General features: G+C 37.5%; 1 protein-coding gene across 1 annotated transcript in view; it reads left to right on the top strand.

Annotated features, from left to right (window-relative positions):
- LOC107570112 (NACHT, LRR and PYD domains-containing protein 12) overlaps positions 1-21425 on the top strand; it is a 59977-nt gene that overhangs the window by 35628 nt on the left and 2924 nt on the right. The window contains exons 8-13 of the mRNA XM_016256313.1: positions 8152-8325; positions 10503-10648; positions 14716-14848; positions 15324-15497; positions 15608-15654; positions 15729-16266. Of these exons, the coding sequence (XP_016111799.1) occupies positions 8152-8325; positions 10503-10648; positions 14716-14848; positions 15324-15497; positions 15608-15654; positions 15729-16266 (1212 nt within the window). The remainder of the gene's footprint in view (positions 1-8151; positions 8326-10502; positions 10649-14715; positions 14849-15323; positions 15498-15607; positions 15655-15728; positions 16267-21425) is intronic.

Below are 21425 nucleotides of genomic sequence, written 5' to 3'. Positions count from 1 at the left end.
TGTCAATTTATATATTTTTATTCCTTATTTACTTGTTCTATTTTTATTTTTATTATCTGTGTTTTTTGTTCTGTCACTGTCATTCTGTTACACTGTGGAAGCTTCTGTCACGAAAACAAATTCCTCGTATGTGTAAACATACCTGGCAATAAAGCTCATTCTGATTCTGATTCTGACAGAAATATCTATATTCAAAACGTAATAATCACTTTAATGTAGCTTGCGCCAACAGTCCTACATGGAAGCAGCTCCGGGCGGATGTATGAGTTCAGCGTTGCGCATGCAGAGTCTCATGAAACCCAACATTTGTTAACAGGAGCAAAGAAAGCAAAGTTTTCCTCTTGGCTTATATCGAAATCCTCCAACATTCTTCTTTACAAATCCTCGTTTTGTACTTCTAATAAGTGACTGGTGTTTTGTTTTGATCTCTCCCTTGCACTTCCGCGTGCGTCACTTCTGAGCGGCGCATGCGCAAAGCTGACCTCATACGTCATCCGCCCGGAGCTGCTTCCGTGTAGGACTGTTGTTCTAATATCTAATTAATATTAGAAAAAATGCCACGCAGGTAATATTATTGAGTAAAAAGCTAAAACAAAAAAAAAAACTGCAATCACACATACTCTGTTAGATGCTCTGGGTTGTCTGAACGTGGTAGGATCAAATTTTATAAATACTTAATTTTATATCTATAAATGAGTAGAAGATGAATTATAGCATGAGGTGTCTCTGTAAAGTAAAATACACCATATATACAGCTGGCTAATGAGAGGTTCAAACAACAAATACCTGTAATCTAAGTTTTTATAGAAGTGTTTATTGAACTTCTTTTAAAGATCTAATACTTTAAGCTACTGAGTTGTTTGATCCCGGTGTAATTAGGTTGACGCGCTTTCTTGCTTTGATGTATGTTGTTTACTTCCTCCATTTGAAACGAGAAGACCATTCTTCTGTTTGCATCCCCATACACAATTTATTGGCTCCACATACCACCAGCGTGCATAATGTGCAATTTTGTATCACATACACTACCAGAAAGTCTTACACATGTCCATCATCTTTCCCGCAGTTGCGGTCAAAAACCTTTTGCCCTCCGGGTCAAACACCTACCTACAACAGTAGGAAGGCAACCTATTTACACTGAAATCTCTAGAAGGTTCACAGCGCCACTCAGTGGTCAAAATTAGAATAACACATCATCTTTTTACACACATTTTGGCTCCTACACATTGACCCCTAATTGTTAAAGTTGAACAAACATAACAATTCAAATACAATGAAAAAGAAGGAGCCAAAACATTACCATACACCCAGTCAGAAAACAGTGTTATTTACACTTCATGTAATAGACAAAGTTTTGTTATTGGTCTTTCAATGATGCTGGTTTTGGTCTGGAACCTCCCAGAACGCACCAGACCATGCTTATCTGGAAAAACCTCTATGACCTTGCCAAGAGCCCAGGAACCACGAGGAGCCGACGAGTCCATAATTACTACAATGTCTCCAGCAAACAAACTCCTTTTCTTCTGATACCACTTTTGCCTTTCTTGAAGCAAAGGCAGGTATTCCCGTAGCCATCTTTTCCAGAACAGATCTGAAATATATTGCATCTGCATCTGTTGTCTTCTTGCATACTGGTCATGAGGTTCAAACACACCAGGTGGTAAAGCTGGTTTCCCTTTCAAGAGAAGAAGATGATTAGGTGTGAGAGGCTCCAGATCATTAGGATCGTCTGATAGCTTGATAATTGGTCGATCAAACCAAACTCCTTTTCTTCTGATTCCACTTTTGCCTCTCTTGAAGCAAAGGCAGGTATTCCCGTAGCCATCTTTTCCAGAACAGATCTGAAATATATTGCATCTGTCTCCATTGTCTTCTTGCATACTGGTCATGAGGTTCAAACACACCAGGTGGTAAAGCTGGTTTCCCTTTCAAGAGGAGAAGATGATTAGGAGTGAGAGGCTCCAGATCATTAGGATCGTCCGATAGCTTGGTAATTGGTCGATCATTCAGAATGGATTCCACTTCACAGAAAACTGTGTTAAGTCTATCATCATCTAACCTTTGTTGATGTAGAACAGAGCTGAGAATATATATATCTATAAATGAGTAGAAGATGAATTATAGCATGAGGTGTCTCTGTAAAGTAAAATACACCATATATATATATCATCTTCTACTCATTTATAGATATATATATTCTCAGCTCTGTTCTACATCAACAAAGGTTAGATGATGATAGACTTAACACAGTTTTCTGTGAAGTGGAATCCATTCTGAATGATCGACCAATTACCAAGCTATCGGACGATCCTAATGATCTAGAACAGAGCTGAGAACCTTTTTTACAGAGCGTATCATTCTTTCCCATATACCACCATGGTGTGAACCTGCTGGTGGATTAAAGCTCCAACGAATTCCAACCTGTGACAACACTCCTTGAATTTTATCATGATTCAATGTAGCAAGAGCCTCCTTCAGTTCTCTTTGTGCTCCAATAAAGTTAGTACCATTATCCGATCTTAGATGTATCACTTGTCCTCTTCTGTTAATGAAACGTCGTAATGCATTAATACATGCATCTGTTTCTAGTGAACTTGCTACCTCAAGATGAATTTCCCTGCTTGAATACTACTCCATATTTTTTACAGGTTACTCTTCCATTCTTTACTTCCACTGGTCCGAAGTAATCTACTCCAGTGTTGGTAAATGGTGGTAGATCAGGAAGGATCCTCTCCTTTGGAAGATCTGCCATTTTTTGTTCAGCTGCTCTTCTATTATGTCATCTACAAAGGCCACACCCAGAAATTATCTTCCTGACAGATGAGTAGAAGTTAGTAATCAAAAATTTCCTCCTAACTGTGGATAACGTATGGCTTCGTTCACCATGACCCAGACTTACATGCACATGCTTCAGAATAAGCATAGAAATATGCTGATCTTTGCCCCATTTTACTGAGCAGGAATGTGAACTGTTTACCTGAAATTTTCAGCTTCTGCATAAGCTTTTCTGAGCAGAATGTAGCTGAACTACCCGGATCCAAGAATGCATATGCTTTTATGACTTTGTTTCCTTTGATGGATTTAACTTGTACTGGGAAAATGGACAATGCACATCGGTCCTTACCGACCACTGTATTACCACATGTTTTGGAAAAAAATAACTTGTTATCAGATGACGACTGGTTCACTGCTGCTGATTGTCTTTTGATGTCAGGCGTCCTTTACAATCCTTGCTCATGTGCCCAGTACACAAGCATGCAAAGCAAACTCCCTTTTCCCTAAGAAAGCCTATCTTTTCCTTATGCTTCTTTGAATTGAACTGATCACACTTCTCCAATGAGTGATTATTAGAACAGCATAGGCAATCATTCTTGTCAGCCTCCCCCGAGTCTGATTTTGAACTCCCAACTCCTGAAAGTGAATCTATGTTGGCTACTGTAGTAGCAAAAGTATTTCCCTTCATTCTTTCCTTGGGCTGACTTAAATCTGATCAATGTCTTTGTTCCGGTGACACTAAACGATGACTCCTGAATATCACCAAACAAGGGGTCAGAAAGAATTCGGACATGACGTTCTATGAATGTGACCAGATCAATAAAACAAGCTCGACAGTTACATGTTTCCATTATGTCATAAGCTGTTATTCTCCACTGATCCCTCAGCTTGAATGGCAATTTGGAAATAACACTTTGCATGTTTGCAGGTATATATATTTCCTGCATGTACTGGAGCTCCTCCACTACATTGCAACAGCCACGCAAGAACAAAGCATAAGCTTGCAGTGATTTCACATCCTCAGACTTCACTGGTTTCCAAGCCAGAGCCTTTTCAATATAAGCAGTAGCAATTTTATACTCATTGCCAAAGTGTTCCAGTAAAATATTCTTTGCTACTGTGTAACCATGCTCAGAAGCCATGTGTTGACAACTACACACCAGCTCTCGTGGCTGTCCACAAGTAAATTGCTCTAAATAGTACAAACAATCTACTTAACTTGCTTTTCCTTCCACACCTTGTTCGAAAGCTTTTATAAAGGTTCTGTATTGAAGTGAATTCTCATCAAATATGGGAATATCTCTTGGTGGCAATGACATTGAACACTTTTGTTGAAGCAAGGCAGCTGTGATCTAATTTTGCTTATACATGATGGTGAGTATACCATCAGGTGGATTCTGACCAGTTGCATCATAGTATACAGCCTGCTTTCCTTTTGATTGAGAAGTTGTATGCTGTGATGTTCCCTGAGCAACTGTTGTCTGCCGTTGTTTATTAAAAGTATACTGTTGACTTGTAGCAGTGTTAATCCGACACTCACTTGTCTTAGGTCGCACATCAGCTATTTGGACAGGTGGTAATGAACAGACACTTTGTTGAACTGTTTTCCCTTCTTCAGGCTTGTATTCTGTTGCCATAGGGGTTAACCTATTGCCAGATTTCCTTTTCTTTCCTTCCTTTTCCAAGTGGGAATTCATGACACTTGCAGATCCTTGAGTAGAGCTTTTTCATTTCAAAAGCCTCCAACACTGCCAGCTTAGCAGTAGATGCAGTCAGTTCAGCCTCCAAATCGAGCTGTTTCCTTTTCCTCCTTAACTGCTGCTCTTGCTCCTCAAGAGCATGCCTATCCTTTATAGCTGCAATGTGAGCAACATGTGCAGCTCTATCTGCTTCTGTTTTTATCCTTGCAGAGGATGTAGTGCTGATTTTTGTACTGCTCATGCTGCTTTTATTTGAATGTTTACTTTCAACATTGGACACACTGTCATTTGGATTAATACCATCACCAATAACATCACATCCTCTTACAAACACATTATCTTCATTACACAAAACCCATTGGTTTGCATCAGCAATGCACTCATCATTAAACATAATTTTTGCCTTAAACCACGTTTCATGTTCTTCCCTTTCATCGGGTGGCAATAAACCCAATAAAGACTCGTGCATGCTTTTTGCATTATCACATACCTCAGTGAGCTCTTCAAGTGCACTTTGTTCTTGTAATTTGTCACCCTTTTGAATAGAACCTTGCAAGGATTTTCTTATATTATTTGCCTTTTTCAGTTTGGCTTTTCTGCCAGCTTGCAACTTATCCAACTTATCAGCTAATGCTTTAAATGAAAGCTTAACCACATGTTTTTCAGTTTGCACTTCCACATTGCTAGCCACACTTTGATTTTCTAACAGCTGACACACCAGACCCCACAGTATTATCCGATGTTGCGTTGCGTGTCTCCATAAGGATTAGTCTATTTTTAATAGTTTGTTGCAACAAACAGTCAATACCAAAGTTTATAATCCTCCTGCTTCGGCAGTCAGACCATTCAATTCATTTTAATTATGTGTGCACACAACTGAATGGCCATAAAACAGTGTAGCGCTACACATACCTCAGTGCTGTAGCGTCTGGACCAATCAAACACACAATATATATTTTGTTAGCTATATTTAACAAATACTCTGTAACACCCCTCAGTTAACAAGCCATATGAGGACCTATGGACCCTTCCCCCGAAATGCATAACACCTCAGGAAGGCAGAACAGGCCTCTGGTTCCATGGCAACGAAGTCTGATATCACTAGTTTTATTGCTCAAAGGAATGCAAGCAGAGAAACTCACACCTCATTTACCCTTAGGAAAGACACACAATGCCCAAAAATTGACTATTCTTTGGTTGAATTCTGAGAAGATGAAAATGTGAGCTACAACGCTCCAGGACAGCCTAAGTTTCGTGCCAGGCCTCGGGCCTCGGGCCTCGACTTTCCATTCACCAAGATAATCTGACTCAAACTGGTTCTTTTCCATCAACCAACTTCAGCAAAGATTAACTTGGGCCTTCAGATTGCATCAAAAATCTCTGTCAGACAGACAAGACGTGCAAGTATCAAACTTAGTTTTATTAATTGATACATTAGGTATCATTCGCACCTTTTTACAAAGGTGTGTTTGAACTAAGAATCTGATGTTTCCTTCAGGCTGTAAATCTGCTGAATATCAAATGGTTCCATTACTTCATTCTTTATTTCTCTCCTTTTTACTGCTTAAGCTTTAATCCTTTTCCTATACCAACTGTATGCCTTAGTGATGCGCGGATGGCGGTTATATCCGCGGGTGCTGCAGATAATCCGCGGATCGGGTGATCTGATTAATAAAAAAATGCATTCTGATTATTTGCGGGTGGGTTGCGGGTGGATAAAATAAATAATTAATGATGCAAGTATTAACTACATTTTCTAAATTATGAACGTGTTTTAAATAGGGGACAGAAATTGAATAAACTGTAAATTAACATTAAAAGTTATTCAACAAAACATTATTTAGTCAAGAGCAGTAAGGGATTTTCTCTGTCTTTTGTTGTTTGATTAACATTAATAAAAGGTTAAACAGCTTTATTAGGCTGCTGTCACAAGACTTATTTCACGGATCCAATACTGATACCCATGCGTTTTATTTTGCAACTGTTTACATTAACTTAAGACAAACCCGACAGTACTTTCTCAATTTGGTACTCTCAGTACTTTGGATGTGACTGTGAGCACACGCGACTCTGGAGAGCGCGAGTACCGAATGGCTTAAAAAGACGTGAAAATAATACATTACACGCTATATTGAATAAAGGTTTTGCAGTAATTTCCCTCATTTTAAAGTCGAAAGCTGTGGGAATGAGTAATGCGATGTATGTGCAAACCCAGCAACGAAATTCAGGATCTGATTAAACATAATTCTATTATACAGAGAAATATATTTTCATGACTTTTCAAAAACTTTTTAAGTTTATTTATTTTTACAAAACTTTCTAGGCCTGGTAATTGCTGTTCAATGACTTTTCCAGGTTTTTCATGACCGTACGAACCCTAATGTGATGATCGGGTGTGGTTATCTAAATCAGACAAAAATACAGGTGCGGGCGGTTGGCGGGTGGATAATTTATTTGAAGCTGCAGATTCGGGTGACGTTTTAGCTCATCCGCGCATCACTAGTATGCGTGTGTGTGTGTGCGTGTGTATGTTAGACTAGTTTAAGTGTTTATGTAGTATGTTGGACTAGTTTAAGTCTTTATGTAGTTAATAAAGTCTTACTTGTATCACTCTTGACGTTGTTCATTGTTTGCCCATAACTGGAGTCCCTTAATCATGCAGATTTATGCTACAGGCTCTGTACCTTAACCAGGAAATTAACGTTCTTAGAATTGACAGACAGTTGACCCTGAGAGGTCAAGTAAATACTTACAGCGGATCTAAATATTTATAATTAATGAGCTGATTCACTACAGTACGTTGGGCGCCATTAGATGATCCGATGTTGCTGTGTTCTTCAGCTGGCTTTAGAAGCTTATAGATCCAGCATCACGACATCCTTTACACTGATGGCAAACCGCAGAAGCACTCCTCGGCACAGACGAAATCCAGCGACTCCCGTTAACACCGCGTCCTCCTTCATCTTTGATGTATCCAAACGTGCCGAAGTTCCAAACAAAGTTCCACATGCAAGGTTTTTTACTTGAATTATAGGAGTTAAATCGAATACTTTAAGCTACTGAGTTGTTTGATCCCGGAGTAATTGGGTTGACGCGCTTTCTTGCTTTGATGTATGTTGTTTACTTCCTCCATTACAAACGAGAAGACCATTCTTCTGTTTGCATCACCATACACAATTTATTGGCTCCACATACCACCAGCGTGCATAATGTCCAATTTAGTATCCAATACATACACTACCAGAAAGTCTTACACATGTCCATCGTCTTTCCCGCTGTTGCGGTCAAAAATCTTTTGCCCTTCCGGGTCAAACACCTACCTACAACAGTAGGAAGGCAACCTATATACACTGAAATCTCTGGAAGGTTCACAGTGCCACTCAATGTTCAAAATGAGAATAACACATCACCTTTTTACACACATTTTGGCTCCTACAATGGCATACTGGCATGGCTCAAGGATCTTGTTGTTCATGCAGTTAGATGAGAGCACATCTTTAGAAAGCGTCATATATCAAATGACCATGAAGGCATCATAGACATAACAGTGTGACTTTCTGTAAAGCTGCTTTGTAACAATGCGTTTTCACAATTTGTGAAAAGACATGAAGCGAAATTATGTTTGATTGACTTTATGTAGTTGGTGCTGGTTTAACACTGTCATCCTCTGTTATAGACTTGCTGGATGTTGTCTCTCTGATCACCACTGTGAAAGTTTATCTTCTGCTCTACAATCATCAAACTCCCGTCTGAGAGAACTGGACCTGAGTAACAATGACTTACAGGATTCAGGAGTCAAGCTACTCTCTGCTGGATTGAGGAATTCACACTGTCAACTGAACATACTGAGGTCTGTCTTTCTCTTTCACAATGTTCTGATGTGGATGTGTGGATGTATTTCCTAAATATTCACTGTTAAAAAATGTTTTAAATATCAGTAGTTATTACAAACTTTAGGCATCTGTGGTTGCCAGAATAATTTTGTACAAAATACATAAAAACTGTAAACACATTTACAGAACAAACTGTACATTTTACAGTATAAAATTGTAATTTACAAAAAAAATTAAAAAAATCTGAATGCAAACCAGTCAATTCAACAATGCACACTGCTACTAAAATCTGTTTTGTACCTTTAACATTTACTGACAACCTCTATAATGCAGGTGGTAAAAGAGAAAGCCACATGAAGAATCAGAGTTCATCACAAGTAGCTCTTCCACTAGCTGAAATATATGCTAATATACAGAAGGTGCACAGAGTCATTCACGCAAACACAAAACACCATCATGGTAACACAGAACACTTAAATAATGCAATAGACATTCATTAAACAACAGAAAATGTAACATAAATCCCTAATGTACATAACTAATAACAGAAACTAATAAGAAACAGGTTTATTTAAACAAAATACTTTCCAATGTGGAGCATCACACAGGGAATTCTGGGAATGAAAATGTACTGTAAATTATACATTGTTCTTTTTTACTTCTAAAAACTGTACAATGAAGTTACTGTTAAAGGGATAGGCCTAGTTCACCCAAAAATCTATATTCTGTCATTAATTGCTCACCCCCATGTTGTTCCAAACCCATAAGACCTAAATACCCAAGAGACATCTAGTGATCAGATTCTGAAAATGTATAGTCACAGATGTATTTATTCAGAGAAAGTTTTTTAACTCCTAAGAAACATCTAGTGGTTAGATTTTGAAAATGTAGTCACAGGTGTATCTATTTAACTAGTTCTCATTCTCTATTGTCTAACACCCTGACGAAGGCCTGTTTGGGCTGATACGCAATGGTGTTTTTTAACATGTAGCCCTGTCGCACAACAAAGGCTTTTTATATTTGGCCTGCTATGTGAGTGCCTGGACGTGGATTATTTTTGCTTCTTGCAATGGGATCCACTTTTTGTTTTTGCCATAAGACTTTTGTTCATCTTCGGAACACAAATTATGATATTTTTGATGAAATCCGAGAGCTCTCTGACCCTCCATAGACAGCAACACAACTGAAATGTTCCCAGGCCCAGAAACGTAGTATAGACATCCGCAAAATTGTGCATGTGACATCAGTGGTTCAACCGTAATTTTACAAAGCCACGAGAATACTTTTTGTGTGCAAAGAAAACAAAAATAACAACTTTATTCAACAATTCTTCGCATCCTCATCCCGTCTGCTGCGGCGTACCGCCATTTTGGAGAGTATCACGTCGCATGCGCCTGCTCTCCTTTTGCATGTAAACAAAGTATGTGCGTGCTGCTGCTTACACAAAAAAGTATTCTCGTAGCTTCGTAAAATTACGGTTGAACCACTGATGTCTCATGGACTATTTTACCGATGTCCTTGCTACGTTTGCTAAGTTAAGCTGCCTGCAACATTATCCTGCATGACCGGTCTGGATGGACACTGGTGCAGTCGGCCCTGGGTTCCTCCAGGTGCATGACAATGCCGGCCTTGTGCCCAGAGTGTGTAGGGAGTTTCTGGATGACAAAGGCATGATGCCATTGATTGGCTCAATCAATCAGTCAATCAATCAATCAATCAATCAGTCAGTCAATCAATCAATGTTTGTTTTAGATTTGAACTCATGTCATTCACATTGTTGACTAACGCTCTACTACTCTACTCTACTCTACTACTGAATTCACTTTGTGTGAATTGAGAGTAAGCCTTGTGTCACAATAAATATAGTCATGGCTCCATGACTAATTTTAGGCCTACATCAAATCACAAAGGGAATACAAACAATAAATTTTATGCAAACCTGCAAAATAATTAAGTTTCCCATCTTTATGTAAACCTTGATAATGTTTAATTTATGGAATAGGTATTTCGACGACTACCTAATGAATGATTCTTCAAATTAATAAATATTTATATAAATATATAGAAATATTGTACTATTTGGTGGCTTATTGATAGTGTGTGTAAATTTGGTTAATGCCTGTCAATTTGAGTCTTGTCATTTACTGGGTGTTTTGGCATGTTTTAATTACTGAACCCTTTTTGTTTTGTTCAGATTGGCAGGATGTAGATTGACTGGTCAGTGTTGTGAAAGTTTGTCTTCAGTTCTACAATCGTCAGACTCCCATCTGAGAGAGCTAGACCTGAGTAACAATGACCTGCAGGATTCAGGAGTGATGCTGATTGCTGCTGGACTGAAGAGTTCACAATCACAACTGAACACACTGAGGTCTGACTTTCATGTTTTCTTGTTCAATGTATGAATGTATGAATAAGTGTTTTAATTGGCATCTGATAACTAATAATGCAATTAGCTTATTAAATCTTTCCCCACCAGCGTTTATAAAAAAAAAGTTGCCAGCCACCACCAGTGTTTTTGATCATTTTCACTAAATTTTCCATGGCCCCCAGCATATTTTGTTGTATCTGATTATGCAATACATCAAAATAGAGAACAGAAAGAATCAAAACAAAACAAAAAAATTGGTTTTATTCTAGCTTAAAATGTTATGACTATTCTTAAAAAATTTATAAAATAAAAATAAAGATGACTTGACTTAGAAGACTAATCTAAGCTGTTAATGCAACCAGCTGCAGATATTGTTTAGTTAAGGATCAGAATACACAAGACTAATGTTTAATTCCTTCACGATGTAAAGCAGTTGTACATTGAGGCTGTTATTAAAGCATTATGCAGGGTCAGATTTCGTGGGAAATGTCAGTTTTTACATCAGTTGACTTTGAGTGGTACAACACATAAGAGACGAAGACAAAAAGAAGCATCTTTTTTTCAATAATAAAAAAAAATCTGGTGAAACAAAAGACTTCAGTTTCAACTGTAATAGTTCTTACTGCTTGTATTCATATCTGATGAGCAACATTATTGAAACAATGGTTGTTTAAAAGGCAACCATCTTTTGATTATTTTAAAGTGATTTAAGGGCAAAAACCCATTATAATAATATAACTAATCTAACTAGTCTCCAAGTTACAATTTAAAAGAAATACTTTGCTCAAGAGTGAAACTTGTAACATCCACATTTTAATTAGTAAACAAAAAAGTCATACACTTTTGGTACAATGTGTATGTTTGTGTTGGTAACGGAAATTTTAATGACCATTAATTAAATGAATTAAAAAATTGCCAGTAAAGCTTGCTATTTGCATAGGCAGTGTTTAAAAAAAATTATGTAGCAAATTATTTATCATTGTGCAAAACAATTCAGATTGACATTCCAAGCCAACACTGCTGGTAGTAATAGTAGTAGTAGTAGTAGTAGTAGTAATATGGTACATTAGTGTAGTCAGCCATCCAACTACTCTTACAACAGATGTTGGTTCTGTAAGTTTGTTGTGCCTTCAATTGATGCTCCCAGAAAACCTGCAAAAAAAATCCTTGACCATTCAGTGCTGTAATGTGTCTCTGTGAGGAGTTCCTTCTTTATTGTGGTGAAGTTACCAATTTAAATAACTTTTATATCAGAGTTTACCTGCTACGTAATGTAAAAAAATGTAAAACATTGCATCTGTAAATTGACACTTAACATTAAATATGCATATTTTTTATTACCTTTACCTCAGTGTACAGTGGCAGTTGGCTGCTATGATCCAAATGACGTGCATGCACATCAACCAGGTTTCAACATCGAACAAATATTATTTTGACCAAATGGGTTGGCAGTATATTGATGAGTCAATTTAATTTCAATGTTGAATTGATGTTTTTTTTCCCTTCTTTTTTTGGACCTAACAATATTTTGATTACCTGACCAAATAGTGACAGTTAAATTGACATTGAAAATTGTTGACAACTGATACGGGACCTTACAACCAAAAGTAGATGTTGAATCTATGTCTGTTTGCTGTCTGGGAAGTGATTATTGTAAATGTCAGTCAGAATGTGTCGGGGGTAGTCAACCTAGCTCCCGGACAGCATCTTTCCTCCATACTTCAGTTCCAACCCTGCTCTACCAACAAACCTGCCTGTTATTTTTAAGTAATTCAGAACACTTAAGTTTCAGGTGTGTTTGATTATTATTGGAGCTAAACTCTGCAGGATGGTAGCCCTCCAGGAGCAGAGTTGGCTATCCCTTGTCTAAATTTAATGAACAATAAAATTTGTTTTATTTCTTCCACTGCTCCGATCTCACTCAAGACTGCTGCTGTTACCCCTATTCTAAAAAAAAAACGAATCTGGATCCTGTAAAGTTATCTAAGTACCGTCCAATTTCTAACCTGCCATTAGTATCAAAATTATGGAAAAGGCCGTTGTCTCTCAGCTGCAGTCATTTCTAGCCTACAACAATCTCTTTGATATTTTTCAGTCTGGTTTTCGCTAACAGCACAGTATGGAAACTGCTCTAGTAAAGGTCATCAGTGATCTCTTACTTTCTGGTGATTCGGGCAGTTTATCAATTCTTTTATTACTTGACCTCAGCTCAGATTTCGATGCTGTTTGTCATAAGATATTACTCTCTCGCCTTGCAGAGTTTGGCATCTCAGGTTCTGCATTATCCTGGTTCTTCTCATATCTCACAGATAGACAATACTACATCTCACTGAACAATTCCAAATCTTCCAAGTCTCGCTCAAACAGGGTGTTCCCCAGGGTTCAGTTCTCGGACCATTATTATTCATCCTCTACATTCAGCCTCTTGGCCAAATAATTAGTTGCCATGGTTTTAATTACCACTGTTATTCTGATGACATCCAGATATACACTGCTTGTCAGCCAGATTCTACCCTTTCGATGGCTTCCTTATCTTCATGAGTCAGTGAGTTAAAAGACTGGCTACACTCTAATTTTCTTAGTTTGAACTTGAGTAAAACAGAAATTTTAATAATTGGTCCCCCATCTCTAATAAAAAATAAAACTAATGTTTCTAGCTTTGACCTTGACGCTATTTCTATATTTCCATCGACTACTGTTAGAAATTTATGTATCATTCTAGACCCATCACTGACCTTGGATGTCAGCAGACTCTCCAAAGCTGCTTTTTTTTCAGCTATGTCGAATTGCACAACTTCGTCCTTTCCTCAGTAGAAAAGATGCAGAATCATTAGTGCATGCGTTTATTACCGCTCACCTTGACTGTTGTAACGCTCTTTTTTCTGACTTACCAGCTCACTCCATCTTTCGTCTGCAGTACATTAAAAATTCTGCTGCCAGACTATTAACTTCCACAAAAAATCTGCTCACATCACCCCATTCTATTTAATCTTTACTGGTTGCCTGTATCAATTCGTGTGTAATACAAAATTCTTCTGCTCACCTTTAAGGCACTCAAAGGTCTTGCTCCCTCCTATCTTTCCGACCTACTCTCTTCTTATATTCCTTCTCCCTCACTCCGGACTTCTAGTTCAGAACTTCTTTGTGTGCCTAGGTTCTGCCTATCTTCAATGGGCAGCAGGTCCTTTTTTCTCACGGCACATAAACTTTGGAATTCGCTTCCCCTGGCACTTAGAATGGTCACCTCTTTCAGTGAATTTAAATCAAAGCTTAATTCTGATGACATCCAGATATACACTGCTTGTCAGCCAGATTCTACCCTTTCGATGGCTTCCTTATCTTCATGAATCAGTGAGTTAAAAGACTGGCTACACTCTAATTTTCTTAGTTTGAACTTGAGTAAAACAGAAATTTTAATAATTGGTCCCCCATCTCTAATAAAAAATAAAACTAATGTTTCTAGCTTTGACCTTGACGCTATTTCTATATTTCCATCGACTACTGTTAGAAATTTATGTATCATTCTAGACCCATCACTGACCTTGGATGTCAGCAGACTCTCCAAAGCTGCTTTTTTCAGCTATGTCGAATTGCACAACTTCGTCCTTTCCTCAGTAGAAAAGCTGCAGAATCATTAGTGCATGCGTTTATTACCGCTCACCTTGACTGTTGTAACGCTCTTTTTTCTGACTTACCAGCTCACTCCATCTTTCGTCTGCAGTACATAAAAAATTCTGCTGCCAGACTATTAACTTCCACAAAAAATCTGCTCACATCACCCCATTCTAATTAATCTTTACTGGTTGCCTGTATCAATTTGTGTGTAATACAAAATTCTTCTGCTCACCTTTAAGGCACTCAAAGGTCTTGCTCCCTCCTATCTTTCCGACCTACTCTCTTCTTATATTCCTTCTCCCTCACTCCGGACTTCTAGTTCAGAACTTCTTTGTGTGCCTAGGTTCTGCCTATCTTCAATGGGCAGCAGGTCCTTTTTTGTCACGGCACACAAACTTTGGAATTCGCTTCCCCTGTCACTTAGAATCTTCAGCTCTACAGTCATCAAACTCCTGTCTGAGAGAGCTGGACCTGAGTAACAATGACCTGCAGGATTCAGGAGTAAAGCTACTCTCTGCTGGACTGAAGAGTACAGAGTGTCAACTGAACATACTGAGGTATTTAAAAACACAAACAAAAACTGACTGATCAAACAAAACATGTTGTTATCATTCATTCTCTGGACTTGGGTGTTTGCAATGTCTCAGCAGACTACGTTGCTGTATTTTCTCCAATCTTTCACTTAAAATATCTGTTTAGGATTTTTAATGATTTTTAATTATTTGATACTTCTGATACTTCCTTACTGGTCAATGATACTGATACTAGTATTATACCAGTACCAGTATCCTAGTTCAACAGATATGTGCAGATTTTTCCTAGAGCATCATTCATAGACAGTATGCAGTGAGTAAGGTGAAAATTGCACAGTGAACCCTAACATTTTAATAGAAAGGTGCAGTCAATAGTTTACAGAGGCATAGTAGAGAATAAGCAAAAGCAAAAGGGTTGAGGAAAAACACAGTCAGCAACTAAGTGAACTGCACAGGTTGTTGTATGATGTCCAAAAAATGTGTTGCTGTGTGTTTGTAGATTGTCTGGCTGTAAGGTGACTGAGGAAGGCTGCTGTTATGTGTCTTCAGCTCTGAGTTCAAACCCCTCACACCTGAGAGAGCTGGATCTGAGCTACAATCACCCAGGAGAATTAGGAGTCAAGCTACTCTGTGATACATTGAACAATCCAAACTATGCACTGGACAATCTTAAGTATGTTGAGCAGGAACCACTGCTGTATATGTGTGTGTGTGTGTGTGTGTGTGTGTGTTTACTAATTGAACCAGATGTCCAGACATTGTGACACTGTGTATGTTTTACAGTGTGGATCATGGATGGGAGCTCAGGATTACAGCAGGACTACAGAAATGTATGGCACAAACACACACAGATACCATTAGTGATATTTGCTGTGTTGTAAATGTTCTCTCTTCTTCTGTTCAGATGCCTGCACTCTAACACTAGATCCAAACACAGCAAACAGTCATCTAATTCTTTCTAATGAGAACAAAAAGGTGACATATGTGGGAAAAAGTCAGTCATACCCTGATCACGCAGAAAGATTTGATGGATGGCCTCAGGTTCTCTGTAGAGAGAATCTGTCTGGACGCTGTTACTGGGAGGCTGAATGGAGTGGATATGCTGTAACATCAGTTGCATATAAACGAATCTGCAGAAAAGGATGGAATGAATTCTCTGAGTTTGGATACAATAGGAACAACAGAAATTCTTGGAGTCTGATCTGCTCTGACACATTCATTGCCTGTCATGATAATAAGGAAACTGTCATACGCGTCCCTTTATGCTCTTCTAAGAGAGTAGGAGTGTATGTAGACTGGTCATCTGGCACGCTGTCCTTCTACAGTGTCTCTAACACACTCACACATTTACACACATTCACTTCCACATTCACTGAGCCCCTTTATGCTGGATTTGGGGTTTATCGTTCAAACTCCTCAGTGGCTCTATGTGAGATTGAAAAGTCAAGTCAAGTCAAGTCACATTTATTTATATAGCACTTTTAACAATACAGATTGTGTCAAAGCAACTGTACAGCATTAATTAGGAAAATAGTTTGTCATTAATGCAAAATTACAATGGTAAACACTAAATTTTCAGTTAAAGGCAGTTGATTATTGAATTCATTGATGTCATCATCCAGCTCAGTTCAGTTTAAATAGTATCTGTGCAATCAAGTCGACGATATCGCTGGAAATGAAGTGTCCCCAACTAAGCAAGCCAGAGGCGACAGCGGCAAGGAACCAAAACTCCATCGGTGACAGAATGGAGAAAAAACCTTGGGAGAAACCAGGCTCAGTCGGGGGGCCAGTTCTCCTCTGACCAGACGAAACCAGCAGTTCAAATCCAGGTAGCAGCAAAGTCACATTGAGCAGAGGACTCAACTGTTTCCTGTGGTCTTGTCCCAGTGGCCGTCTAGGAGACAAGGTCTTTACTGGGGATCTGTCTCTGGGGCTCATCTAGTTGTCCTGGTCTCCGCTGACATTCATGGCTGTCGAGGTCATCTCTAGGTCCTGATCCACCATCTGGGCTGGATACACACTGGATCCGGGTGACTGCAGTGACCATCTGATCTGGATACAGACTGGATCTGGTGGCTACGGTGACCTCGGAATAAGAAAGAAACAGACTAATATTAGCGTAGATGCCATTCTTCTAACGATGTAGCAAGTACATCGGCTGTTATGGGAAGTGTTCCCGGTTCCGGTTGTCCTAATTAATGCAGCCTAACAATCCTTTAACGGATTTGAATATTAGAAATGTGTTTGTGTTATGTGTAAGCCAGGTTAAAGAGACGGGTCTTTAATCTAGATTTAAACTGACAGAGTATGTCTGCCTCCCAAACAATGTTAGGTAGATTATTCCAGAGTTTGGGCGCTGTTCCTGTCCTCATTGTATGTATTCGTCTCCAGCTGTGTTTTGATTCATTAGTTAATTTGCTCTCAGGTGTGTCCCATTGGTGTCTGTGTATTTGTTATCAGTTTTGTTATTCCCGAGTATAGCCCACAGAGGGCTTCTGATTCCCCGTCGAGGCCAAGGAGGGCTCCAGATTGTCAGTTAAGCCCAGGGAGGGTCCCAAATTCTCAGTTAAGCCCAGGGAGGGCTCCTGATCCCCAGTTAAGCCCAGGTAGGGCTCCAATCCCCGGTTATGGGCCTCGGAGCCCGAAATCTTCCCTGAGTTTTTTTTTGAGGGGGGACCGGAACTTTACCACACTACTAGACTGATCTGAACATGAGAATATGGTTAAAAATAACCTTCATATTTACTTTTAAAGAGAATACTATATCCTGCAAGGTTCTGTTCAAATAACAACAAGTACAGTAATAATCAAGTACAGAAAATAGTTATTTAAGATATTGAGGGGTAGCATCTAATTGTTATATATAAATGATATAAATCAATATGTACATTTACTGACATAGTCACCATTGATAAGCTACTACTAAATATATTGTAGAAACATATTGTCAGACTCCGGTCCATGTTTTGTGTGTGTTTTTCTCCACAAGTGCCGTCCTTACCCTTATTTGGTCCCTCCTGTTCCTGTCCTCATTGTGTGTATTCGTCTCCAGCTGTGTTTTGATTAATTCGTTCATTTGCTCCCAGGTGTGTCCCATTGGTGTCTGTGTATTTAACGTGTTATCAGTTCCTAGTTCTCTGTCTGCTGTTTAGTGTCATTTTGGTTTGCCTTCTGTTAGTTTTTCAAATTGGTATGTTTCGCCGGGCCGGTGAAGAAATATAGAGCTGAGTATCATAAGCATAACAGTAAAAGCTAACAATAATCTGACTCAAACTGGTTCTTTTCCATCAACCAACTTCAGCAAAGATCAACTTGAGCCTTCAGATTGCATCAGGAATCTGTCAGACAGACAAGACGTGCAAGTATCAAAGTTAGTCTTATTAATTGATACATTAAGTATCATTTGCACCTTTTTACAAAGGTGTGTTTGAACTAAGAATCTGATGTTTCCTTCAGGCTGTAGATCTGCTGAATATCCAATGGTCCCATAGCTTCATGCTTTATTTCTTTTCTCTTTACTGCCTAAGCTTTAATCCTGTTCCTATACCAACTGTATGCGTGTGTGTGTGTGTTCGTGTATATGTGTATGTTAGACTAGTTTAAATGTTTATGTAGTTAATAAAGTCTTACTTGTATCACACTTGACATTGTTCATTGTTTGCTCATAACTGGAGTCCCTAATCATGCAGATTTATGCTACAGGCTCTGTGTAGTATTGTACAGTAAGAAAGTTAATTCCCTTAACCAGGAAATTAACGTTCTTAGAATTGACAGAAAGTTGACCCTGATAGGTCAAGTAAATACTTACAGCAGATCTAAATATTTATAATTAATTATAACTAGTTATGATTAATTATTCATATTTCCCCTTTGAGCTGATTCGCTACACTGAATACAATTAACTGTATTTCGATCTATAATTTGTAACCGAATCTAATTTGTAACCATTCGAAATAACATTTTGAAGAAGTGTTGTTGGAGCTGTGAAGCAATATGTATATATAAGAATGTTAATATAATATGATCATTTTATTGAATTTTAATTTGTTATAATTAAGAAGAATATTTGTACTATTAATGTATGAGCTTTTATTATCACTTGTCCTGTCCTGATGAAGGAGTCAGTTATATTTTTGTAACAAGCAAGAGGCGTAGGAATAGAGTTTTCTTTCTTTCTTTTTTAAACTACAGTTTTCTTGCTAACACTTTTTAATTGTTTCATTGTTGTTTGCTTCAACCCACAGAGTAAAGAAAAACAACCCCAGCAGCAGTATAAAAGTAGCCCAATTCCACGGGAAAACAACATGTTTTTGCTTCCACTCAAAATAGGCATTTACAACATGGTATAATAAATGATCTGTTTGATATTTTGGGGGATGAATTTATGTTTTATTAAAAGTGTTGGTTTTAATGTTTTCTATGCTCATATCTATATTATTTTATGTTTTTACATATTCTTTTAACATTTACTGATAATAAAATTAATTTTAATCCAGTCAATACATCATACATAATATAATATATCAAATCAAATCAAATCTCTTTATTGTCACACATTGTGTACACTACACACGTATACTGATGGTGAAATTCTTAGGTACAAGACTCGCAGTACAAGCAACAAGATATGAAAAATTAACAATACACATAACAATATACACGTTTTGCACAATATACTAGTGTTGAGTTCGAGTCCACCTAAGTTGAGTCCAAGTCTTTAACCAATCGAGTCCGAGACAAGTCAGAGTCCAAAATGGGCCGAGTCGGACTCAAGTCTGAGTCCCACGAAACTCTCTTATATATTAGTATTTTAACATTGTTTTAACCTTTACAACTAGAAAAACGCAATATCCATATAATTTGTAACCGAATCTAATTTGTAACCATTCGAAATAACATTTTGAAGAAGTGTTGTTGGAGCTGTGAAGCAATATGTATATATAAGAATGTTAATATAATATGATCATTTTATTGAATTTTAATTTGTTATAATTAAGAAGAATATTTGTACTATTAATGTATGAGCTTTTATTATCACTTGTCCTGTCCTGATGAAGGAGTCAGTTATATTTTTGTAACAAGCAAGAGGCGTAGGAATAGAGTTTTCTTTCTTTCTTTTTTAAACTACAGTTTTCTTGCTAACACTTTTTAATTGTTTCATTGTTGTTTGCTTCAACCCACAGAGTAAAGAAAAACAACCCCAGCAGCAGTATAAAAGTAGCCCAATTCCACGGGAAAACAACATGTTTTTGCTTCCACTCAAAATAGGCATTTACAACATGGTATAATAAATGATCTGTTTGATATTTTGGGGGATGAATTTATGTTTTATTAAAAGTGTTGGTTTTAATGTTTTCTATGCTCATATCTATATTATTTTATGTTTTTACATATTCTTTTAACATTTACTGATAATAAAATTAATTTTAATCCAGTCAATACATCATACATAATATAATATATCAAATCAAATCAAATCTCTTTATTGTCACACATTGTGTACACTACACACGTATACTGATGGTGAAATTCTTAGGTACAAGACTCGCAGTACAAGCAACAAGATATGAAAAATTAACAATACACATAACAATATACACGTTTTGCACAATATACTAGTGTTGAGTTCGAGTCCACCTAAGTTGAGTCCAAGTCTTTAACCAATCGAGTCCGAGACAAGTCAGAGTCCAAAATGGGCCGAGTCGGACTCAAGTCTGAGTCCCACGAAACTCTCTTATATATTAGTATTTTAACATTGTTTTAACCTTTACAACTAGAAAAACGCAATATCCATTTAAATGTAACAAAAGCAAACCTCTATTGCATCTTGCCATTTTGATTTTTTATTAAGTTTGCTAAGCAAAGCGGGACACTAATTATTAAAGTCATGTAACAGAAGTTATGGCACACACTGTGTATAAAAGCCCTACATATACTTTCCGTAAGTCACAGCCAACTCACACCTGTTTTATTTTTGAATGCATTTATAGTTACATAAATTACATTATGTAAGGAATAATTGATTAGAGGCCGTTGAATTATTAGAAAATAATGCACACCCAAGGGGATTTTGGACCCATAAAAACTATTGCCGCAAAGATGTCCGAAAATTTTTTTTTCTTTGAAGCTAGAAACTGCCACTAATACAAAAGTAAAAAAGAATAAACTAATGTAATAAAACATTCTCAAGCTTACTGAAGGCAAGTAAACACTCCAAGTATTACTTACAAGCTAAATGATAAATAAATATATTACTCAAAAATACAAATTAAATAGTTTTGAAAAGTTTTTTAGCAGTAAAGGCTTCTACAGAAATAGCCTACTACAGACATTTCATGAAGTAAAAATAATCTTCACTGTATACATTAAATATAGATGATTCTTATTAAAGTTAATAAGTGATTCAGCCAAGAGCAGTGAGTGATTTTCTCTTTTTCTTTCGTTTGATTAACATTTATGACGCAGTCGGCGGCTGCAGGTTTACGCTGTTGCTTAAAGATCTGACGCATAGATCAAATATTTTGACACATCTGTATTTCTCCCAACTGTTCAAGTTCACTTAAGACAAAACCGACTGCATTTACATGAATAGTCTCCAAGA

Source organism: Sinocyclocheilus grahami, unplaced genomic scaffold, assembly GCF_001515645.1.
Source record: "Sinocyclocheilus grahami isolate Dianchi unplaced genomic scaffold, SAMN03320097.WGS_v1.1 scaffold1417.1, whole genome shotgun sequence".
Lineage (NCBI taxonomy): Eukaryota > Metazoa > Chordata > Actinopteri > Cypriniformes > Cyprinidae > Sinocyclocheilus > Sinocyclocheilus grahami.
This window is presented reverse-complemented; position numbering and strand designations above follow the sequence as displayed.